Raw genomic sequence first — 9,509 nt, 5'->3', positions numbered from 1 at the left:
GCAACTTACCTGTCTGCTTCTTGCTCTGACTGAGGGCTGCTGGGAGCAGGGGGTGGGGCTTGTTGCATGTGCCCACTACCTGGGCTTTTTACTACTGGACCTCCACTCCTGTGCGCTCCTGCAGGAAATGACCCCTGATGAACGCCCTTGTCATAAGCATGTTCTTTATCCTTGTAAAAGAAAATATTCTATAATCCATTTCCCCCCAGTTTTCCCATTTTTTCCGTGGGCCTGCCCATCTCTCACTCTGGCACAAGACAGCTTCATATATTCCTGTAGGTCAAACAAGATCCATAATGGATTTTTCAAGGTTAAAACTGATATAGCGATAAATTGGAGTAGCGGTTCTGCAGCTGAGTAAATATCACAGTGGCTCTTTTTGATCAGTCATTTGGGACTTAAGGCGATGTGCATAATCTCCTCACCCAAGGAGAACACAGACGAACTATTAGTAACTGCTGTATGTTGGGGCAACAGGGTAGACTCAAGGGATTTTTGTCTCCCTGAGCCAAGGTAGGCTCTCTCCTGATGTTTCAATGGCCTCTTGTCTGGAGTGGCAGAGGTTCTCTGCGTAGTTCTTGTGGCCACTGTACGTGCAGAAGATTTCCACAGCAACAATGGAGCATCTACCTAGTGGGTTCCCTTGCAATTTCCTTGCTGTATGCTACCAAAGGACCTTTTTACTTAAAAAAAAATCTGTAATTGCTGTATGACTACCTTTTTTTAAAAAACAAAGACCCAAAGCAGAGGTCCATCAGTGGCTATTAGCCACAAGGTATAGATAGGGACTCTGGGGCAAGTGGGAGGGCGTCAAATGTCCTGGCCCCACTGGTGGACCTCCTGATGGCACTGGTATTTCTGGCCACTGTGTGATACAGAGTGTTGGGCTGGATGGGCCTTTGGCCTGATCCAACATTGGCGTCTCTTATGTTCTTATGTTCTTAAAGACACCCCCCCAGCCTTCCAGTGGCATGTACAGGGGGGGATGGTGGCCACAGGGGCTTAGGCAAGGAAGGGAGCAGCAGTGTGGGCTGACTCTTCACTGATGCCCACTTTTGTAGTCACACAGTGGGCAGACATGCTTCGGCTGCTATCAGTCCCGAAAAACAGATCAGGGCCACATCCACAGCTGGTTGCATCCTGTGCTAGCATTCTGAAGCAGCAGTCCTTCGCAGCTGTGTGAACAAACTAATTCAGTTGCCAATGATTACTCCAGCACTGTATTCAGTAATGTGTGGGTACAGCCAAGGTTTGGGAAAAGCTCAGAGCAAAGCAGGGGAAAACTCAGAAAGTGGACCCTTCGGGGACGACGTGTGAATTTATTTATTTTATTTAGGATATTTCCACACCACCTCTTGAGTCCTGCTCGAGGCAGCTTACAATTGAAGCAGTGTCACAATGTTTAGAACAAGCCATAAGAGCCAACAGCACCTTTGGGATGCTCCAAAACCTGCTCCAGTTTGGACGCCAAACCTCCATGCAGAACCGGCCCAGTTTCAATCTACTGTCATGGGGAATTCGAACCCACAGCCATCAGCAACATGGTGCAAGATGCCCATTGTGTCCTGCCCTGCAGAAGCCTGAAGTGAACACAGCTCCTGCATTTTGCCAGCATTCTCATTTTGACGCATCAGTCAGTCGCTTAGGTGGTTCAGCTGGAGATTCAGTCCTGCAAGCATGGTTACCTCTAAGCTGTGCACATGAGTGGCTGCTCATTAACACAGGAAGCCCCGCTCAGCAGCAGTCTGGAGCCGTGCAGGGTCTTGCACTGTCCACTGCCCATTTGAAGATTACAGCAGTTATATTCTGCTCAGGATGTGAACTGCTCTGCTCAGTAGGGAATAAAGAAAAATTAGGGGGAACATTGCCTGCAAGGCCCCCAAGAAGCTTGTATGCTTGCTTTTATGGCACATGGGGCGGTAGTTGCAATTGTGTGGACATAATGCTGTACCTGCCAAACAAACCTGAAAAGCATTTACAGTAGAACTGACATCTTACATGTGTTGTTGAAGTGCGGGAACGCTGAAAAGGAGTGGCAAAACGGCGGCCACCCTTCTGCTTGGCTGTTGGTCAGTTCAGAAACCTACAAGTGCATTTGCAGCTGCCTTTCTGGTTTTCACATGAGCACAGCAGGGAGAAGGCTTTAAATGTGTGAATCTGTCCGTAAGGGGAAATGGCATTGTTATATCTGATTGACAGGTCTGTTGCTGACTTTTGGATTAGTATTGTCAAATTACATTGGGTGGTGGAATTTCATTGGCAGAGAGGAGCGCAGAGTTACCCCAGCTGTTTGCCATATTCCTGATGGGTGGGGCATCCCAGTAAGTCCTCTAATAAGCCAAAGCAGGGGAAAGAAAGCTGCGTGCAATGGTCTTGAATTGTTCTTCACCTCCATGGAATGGTTGGCAAGCAGCTGTATGCTTTTCTGGGTTGTCTGCGATGAGCAATTATCCCTGCCTCACTGCTTTAGCTTCTCCATGCACAGTAATAGTTCAGTGTGTGAATAGATAGTAATGACCTCTTGATAGAGGGGCGATGATAGAGGTTTATACAATTATGCATGGGGCGGAGGGAGCTGACAAAGAAACATTTTTCTCTCTTTTCCAAAATACTAGAACTCAAGGCCAATGTTCCCTCTAAGCTGTGGAGTCTTGTGAGCAAAAATTCTACTTTGTGAGCTGCTGGCATTAAAGTTGTGAGCCAGCAATTTGGCTACTGCATAAATCAGTTGGCTCTGGAGCCATCCCTTCCTGAGCTGAGACGAAAACGTGTGAGCCGGAGGCTAAAAACTTGTGAGCTAGCTCACACTAACTCAGCTTGGAGGGAACACTGCTCGAGGGCATCCAATGAAGCTGATGGGAAGTAGGTTCAGGATGGACAAAAGGAAATACTACTTTACACAGAAAGTGATTAAAATGTGTTCACTGCCAGAGGATGTAGTGATGGCCACAGGAATCAACAGCTTTAAAAGGGGATTAGATAGTTTCATGGAAGATAAGTTTATAATTGACAACGAGCCATGGTGACTGAGGGGAGCCTCCACATTCAGAGGCACTAAGCCTCTGAATCCCAGAGCCAGGAGGCAACAGCCTCTCTGCCCTGTTGTTGGCCCTCCAGAGGAACTGGTTGGCCATTGTGTGGGACAAGATGCTGGACTAGATGGACCATTGGTCTGATCCTGCAGGACTCTTTTTATGTTCTCCAAGTGATCGTTTGGATTCAACCAGCTTTTGCACTGAATCTCACAAATTCCCCTTCCATCTATAGTTCCCCCATCCCACATGGCTTTTGTCCACGCAGATGCCGTGGTCCCCAGCTTAGCCCTTTTGGGTGGCCAGAGGGGGATCCTTCCTCTTTTTTTATGGCCAGCAGAAAAGCTGGTTGGATCCATCAGTGTATCTTTCCTGGACAGCTGGAAACTAATTTCATATCTTTTCATTTCTTTGTCCCTCTCCAGAGCACAAGGTTATAATTATTGGTTTGGACAATGCTGGGAAAACTACCATCCTCTACCAGTTGTGAGTATCTTTCTCCCTCTACCGCCTGTCCTATTCATTTATATTCAGCCTACAGCTCAGAGTTCAGTCAGAGAAGGGGTTCGATTTGAGGGCTGAGCGCTAGAACGTGTTTGATTGTCCCGGCTGTTCCATAACTTCAGAGTAATACATGTGACTTGGGGTATATGCAGAGTGCATTTCTCATGTCATTGAAATAATCTCAAACAGTCCCAGCATGGGATTGGAGGTAGTTAGAGAACTATCAAGCTATTGGCCTGTATTCTCCCACTCACCTAAGCAAAGCTTGTGTGGCAGGCCCAATCAGGATTGGGACCCAACGACATTTTTAATCCGCTTTAAAATGGCAGCAGCATCCCTGTGCCAGACACAAGGACATAATCACATGACTGCACTGAAAAGGCCCTCGGAAAGGGGAGGGGTGATGCACATTCCTGTTCCTGTTATTCCACGTATATCACATTCTATTTTTTAGGGGTTATGAGAGTCGGGCACTTTCCTTCGTATCAGAGGCTGTTATACGTAAGCACCATTTGTGATCATAAAGGAAGCCTTTTGAAATCCTCCCCCATTTTCATTTTGAATTGTCATGAAGCTTGTAGTTACCTGTGCAAGTGATGTCGCCGTAATGCTTCAAGAACCTTTTCCAGCTTTTCCAATGCAGTGGCATTTGTAGTTGGCCATAAACTTTCCCAGGGTTTCCAGGATGCTACAGATTAGGAATAGGAAGACCTGCGCGTCTCATTAGCACCACTTCCTTTGGAGGGGGGAATGTTGATGTGGGAGCTGTTGAGGGGCTGTTGCATCTTTCTGGTCTGGCCCTCTAATTTACTGGTCTGGTCTTCTGCCAGCCTCATGAACGAAGTCGTGCACACGTCTCCCACCATTGGCAGCAATGTAGAAGAAATTGTTCTGCGCAAGACTCACTTCCTGATGTGGGACATCGGTGGGCAAGAGTCCCTGAGGTCTACTTGGAACACCTACTATTCCAATACAGAAGTGAGTGTGGATCCAAATGACTTTGATGAAGTAAAATTGTTTTGGTTGGGCTGCAGATCTGGAAAGATCTGAAAGTTCAACCACCGCTCATGTTCTTGTGTCATAAAAAACATCTCATCTGCCTACCAACCCCATAAATGCAAGCAGGGCCATTTGCCTTTCAGCCTGTGCCGGGGATCACTGTTCCCTCTAAGCTGAGTTAGTGTGAGCTAGCTCACAGTTTTTTAAGCTTCCAGCTCACAGATTTTTGTCTTTGCTCAGGAAGGAGGGCTCCAGAGCAAACTAATTTATGCAGTAGCCAAATCGCTCGCTCACAACTTTAATGCCAGGAGCTCACAAAGTAGAATTTTTGCTCACAAGGCTCCACGGCTTAGAGGGAACATTGCCGGGGATCCCCGACCTTTTTGGGCCCGAGGAATTCTGACCTACCATGGTGGGTGCATCCGTAAAATGGCTGCTACAAGATGGCTACCGCAGGAGGCAGAGCCAGCCACAAAATGGCTGCTGCAGCTTACCCTCAGTCATGCAATGAAGAACTTTTGTGCTGTGGTGGCAGCTGCTGCTAAAGCCATGTTTTAAAGTGTCTGCACAAGCAATCATAACACTTGCTGGGCCAAAGCCCCACATGGCCCCGTTAACTTTCCGAAAATACTTGGTGGGCACCGTGTTGGGGACCCCTGGCATATGCCAATCCAATTCAACATGTCATTAGAACAGGTGCATTATAGGGAAAAATGCTTGCAAAATAAAGAGATTTAGGTGACTCTAGCTACTGATCCTTGCTGCATGCACCTGAGAAGCCACAAACCTCTCCCAGAGTCACTGGCCAGTCAGACTTGGGAGATAATTCCTTGCTGTCCAAATATAGCAGTTGTGTTGAAGCATATCTGAAACTCCTGCAGCACTAATACTGGCAAGGGCAGAACATGAGCTCTCACTCCCATGAGCCTGGTTGAGGGGGAGGAAATGGGTTAACCCTTTCCTGGTTGTAGTGAGCCACAACAAAGGTGCACTGCACAGTGTTCTTCAGAAACTTAGCAAACCCCATGAGGTTCGTTCTTCCTACAGCTGTTCTAGGGAGGTTTCCCCCCCCTCAGTCACCCATCTCAAAACCTTCCTTCTGTGGTTTGCAGCATAACATTTGTTCTAGTTCTCACAAACAACAGGTGGTAACCTTAGATCTGAACCGTACCACTTAAGGCTGGAGGTGAAAACATCACATGATGGAAAGTTCCCATATGAAGGAAGATTCCTTGCATGCAGCAAATCTAAGCTAGAAGTCCTCTCCCTGACATGGCGCTCTGCTATGGGAGCTCGTGGCGGTGTATGGCTAAGACAGAGCTACAAGTCAGAAACCACCTAAATGCATCTTAGGGGGGACATGATAGAAGTTTATAAAATGATGCCTGGCACAGAGACAGCTGACAAAGAGAAATGTTTCTCCTTCTCCCAAAATGCTAGAACTTGAGGGCATCCCATGAAGCTTCAGGGCAGAAGATTCAGGACAAAGGAAATACTTTACACAGCAAGAGATTAAAATGTGGAATTCACTGCTAGAGGATGTAGTGATAGCCACAGGCATAGGTAAAGGTAAAGGTTCCCTTGCTCGAAAGCCACAGGCATAGACAGCTTTAAAAGGGGATTAGGCAGATTCACAGAGGATAGGTCTGTCAGTAGCCACTAGCCCTAGTGACTGAGGGGAACCTCTGAATACCAGCACCAGGAGGCAACTTCAGGGGGAGGCCTCATCCTCTGTGCCCTGTTGGCCCTCAAGAAGAACTGGTTGGCCACTGTGCAAGACGAGATGCTTGCTGGACGAGATAGACCTCTGGTCTGATCCATCAGGGCTCATGTTCCTATATTCCTCTTATCTGCTGTGAACGTCCTAGATGACTAAGGTTGCCAGCCCCCAGGTGGGAGTGGGGGATCCACCGATTTTGTGGGCTCCTGCCTGTTCCCAGCCAGCTGGCCAGTGGGGGAGCCCTGCCCCCAATAGCCATGACCTGGCATGATGCCCCTGACATGACGATGTCACGTGGAAGGGACGTTGTCATGCTGGGGTGTTGCACAGCGACGCTCTGGTATTTTGGGCAAAACTCTATGGTTACCATAGAGTTTTGCCCAAAATACCAGAATGTTGCTGCGCGACATCCTCAGTGTGATGACATCTTCTGCGTGAGGTTATGATGTTGGGAATGTTGTGCATGGCGACGTTGCCCTGCCCCCCACTCCTGGAAAGCTCCCTCCCACCCCCTGCCGGCAAGGAGGTAAGATGTGGCAACTCTATAGATGGTGTTAGACCAGCTATGCTCTCTTAGGGCTCAATTGCACATTCTCCTTCCCCCCCCCCCAACCACACACACATGTTTACTTTAAATTATTTTATCCCTTTAACAAATGCAATCTCCAGGATTGCTATGTCAGAGGGAAAATGTGAAGATGCGTAAATTTCTTCAATGCATAGGTGCTGTGCAGAGGTGGGCCCACAGCGTACTTATTTATTTATTATTTTTTAATTTATACCCCGCCCTCCCCGCCGAGGCAGGCTCAGGGCGGCTTACACAAAGTAATACACAGATAACAATTAAGATCCACATAAAATCATCTAAAAACAGTTCAGTTATAAAACAATTCAATATCATAAGGTGCTAGCAATGATTAATTAATTACTTAGCGATGGCGTACTATATGAGTGCATGCAAAGATCTAAATAAATGTTCTGCTCAGTGATCTCCCTGACATGAGCGGCGGAACAGGCTGTGCATGCCAAAGCCAAGGGCCAGGGCTCTATAATTAGGGTCCGTGATGGTGGTGGCAGCTCCTTAGTTAAAGGCCTGGTAGAAGAGCTCCATCTTGCAGGCCCTGCAGAACTGTAAAAGATCCTGCAGGGCCCTGATATCTTCTGGGAGCTCATTCCACCAGTGTGGAGCTGCCACTGAGAAGGCCCTGGCCCTTGTTTCTGCTCTCCCCCTGTTCAGTCAGCATGCAGAGTGGCCATGTTGCAGAAGGCCTGTTTGAAGAGGTAGAGCCCGGCTTGCCACTCCATCAGTGTGAACTTACACAGCCAGCCTGCAGATACTAGTTCTGATATTCCTTCATACATGTCTGTTTCTTTCATTTATACCCCACTTTTCTCCCCAAAAGTGGCTTACAACATTATCCTCTTCTCCATTTTATCCTCACAATGACTTTGAAATAGGGTTAGGCTGAATGTGTTTGACAACATTATCCTCTTCTCCATTTTATCCTCACAATAACTTTGAAAATAGGGTTAGGCTGAATGTGTTTGACTGGCCCAAAGTCACCCAGCAAGCTCCCATGGCAGAATGGGGATTCAAACCTGGGTCTTCAGGTCCTAGGCTGACACTTACCCACTATGCTAACACCAGTTTCTGCACCTAAATAACTTTGCTCTTTCTTGATGGTGTTTGCCTTCCTGATCTTTCAGCTTGCCACATTATTTCCCTTCAGGCCACACTTGCCCACCCTTGATTAGCTGTGGCACTGCTAGCTTTTCCTCCCAGTCAGTTCTGAATTAGGCTAAAATGTTGGGAGAAAGTGGAATTTGAGCCCCTCTCTGAGTCAGAGCTCTCCGTCTGCTTTGAGAGAACAAAGCCAAGCTGAGACGTGCTCCTTTTTGCTTGCCAAGTTCACATTCTCGACATTTCTAGATATGGAAAAATTTTTCTCTCTCCTCCCATCTTCTGATCTTTGCTTTTTGTGTGTGTGCATCTTAGTTCTTGCGGAGGCAACAAGTTGGCAGAAACAGATACTCCATCCACCCTATGCAAATATAATCCTCTACACTGAAAGGCCTTTTAAAATTCCGCATTGATTTTGTGTTGCTTATGAAAGAGGCTTAGAAGACAACAGGGGTCTGCATATATATCCCTGCCAAAGTATAGTCTTTGCTAAATCCAGGGGTGTTGATGTTTCTTGAAGCAGCAAAATAAGCTATGCAGAATGTCCTTGGACTCTGTTCTAGCCCCTGAAAGCTTCAGCTATAATGAAATCCAGTCTTTAAGGTCTGTGAGATCTCCTTTCTACCCTTGCTGCAGCAGCATATCAGCCCCCTGAATTTACTACTGACATGTGAACAAGCATCTGACAGGCTACCATTGTCAGACAGACTGCCAGGGGTCATTTCATAGAAAAAGAGGTGCAGAAGCTCATTAGCATAACTTATTAGCATAATTTATTTGCATATGCCACGCCCCCTGACATAACTGTGTGTCAGAAGGCAACACCCACCACTCAGGCGCCACTTGGTCTTAAAGGTGCCACTGGGGCTTCCGGTGATGGCGGTGTGCTAGAGCAGACTCACCTCCTGGACCTCCCAGGGGTGAAGCTGCGCTCCAGCCAAAGGAGGGGGTGCCCAGGTTCGTCCCCCCCCCCCCCCGAGACCCAGTTGAAGGGACTCTGGCCATGGAACTTCTGAGAGGCCGCCTCTTCGATGGCGGAATGCTGGAGAATTGAGGCGCCTCTCCGTTCTGATGGTTCTCCGTGCTGAGAGACGGAATGGCCTTAAGCAACGCTAACCGGGGCAAGCGCAGGAGATCGAGCATTTAAAACTGAAAGTAAACGAGGTCTGAGGACCGCTTATGAACATGAGTCGTTTAAGCATTGATTAAAGAGAAAAGAAAGCTCCCCACCCTAACTACACAATAGAGAATTAGGCGAGCGGGGGAGGGATGCCTCCCGAGCGCATGAACTTTTGAGCGAATGAAGGGGGGAGCGGGAAAATAAGTGGTTAAAACTGTTAAGAAGTACTTACCAAGAAGTGTTTGATCGTTTAAGCGCATATTCAGAGACTTTCAAAAAGTTTGCAAAAGTAAACAATCCGAGAAACATGGCGGGGAAGAGGCCGGAAAAGGAGATACTTTTGAAAGCGAAAGGAAATGAGAGCCCAAAACCGGAAGGAACTAACGAGCTGGCAAAGACTTTGGCAGAATCCATGCGCCCCCTAATGGACCAGCTGAATAACTTCAAGGAACA

The 9,509-nt window shown here is 47.6% G+C and overlaps 1 protein-coding gene across 1 annotated transcript in view; it reads left to right on the top strand.

Annotated features, from left to right (window-relative positions):
* The window catches only part of ARL5C (ADP ribosylation factor like GTPase 5C), a 24,737-nt gene that overhangs the window by 7,523 nt on the left and 7,705 nt on the right, over positions 1–9,509 (top strand). The window contains exons 2-3 of the mRNA XM_015408511.1: positions 3,458–3,518; positions 4,367–4,514. Of these exons, the coding sequence (XP_015263997.1) occupies positions 3,458–3,518; positions 4,367–4,514 (209 nt within the window). The remainder of the gene's footprint in view (positions 1–3,457; positions 3,519–4,366; positions 4,515–9,509) is intronic.

This window comes from Gekko japonicus, unplaced genomic scaffold (genome assembly GCF_001447785.1).
Source record: "Gekko japonicus isolate JY-2015 unplaced genomic scaffold, Gekko_japonicus_V1.1 scaffold1039, whole genome shotgun sequence".
In the NCBI taxonomy this organism is placed as follows: domain Eukaryota; kingdom Metazoa; phylum Chordata; class Lepidosauria; order Squamata; family Gekkonidae; genus Gekko; species Gekko japonicus.
Note: the sequence above shows the minus strand (reverse complement) of the source record. Positions and strands in the feature narration are given on the sequence as shown.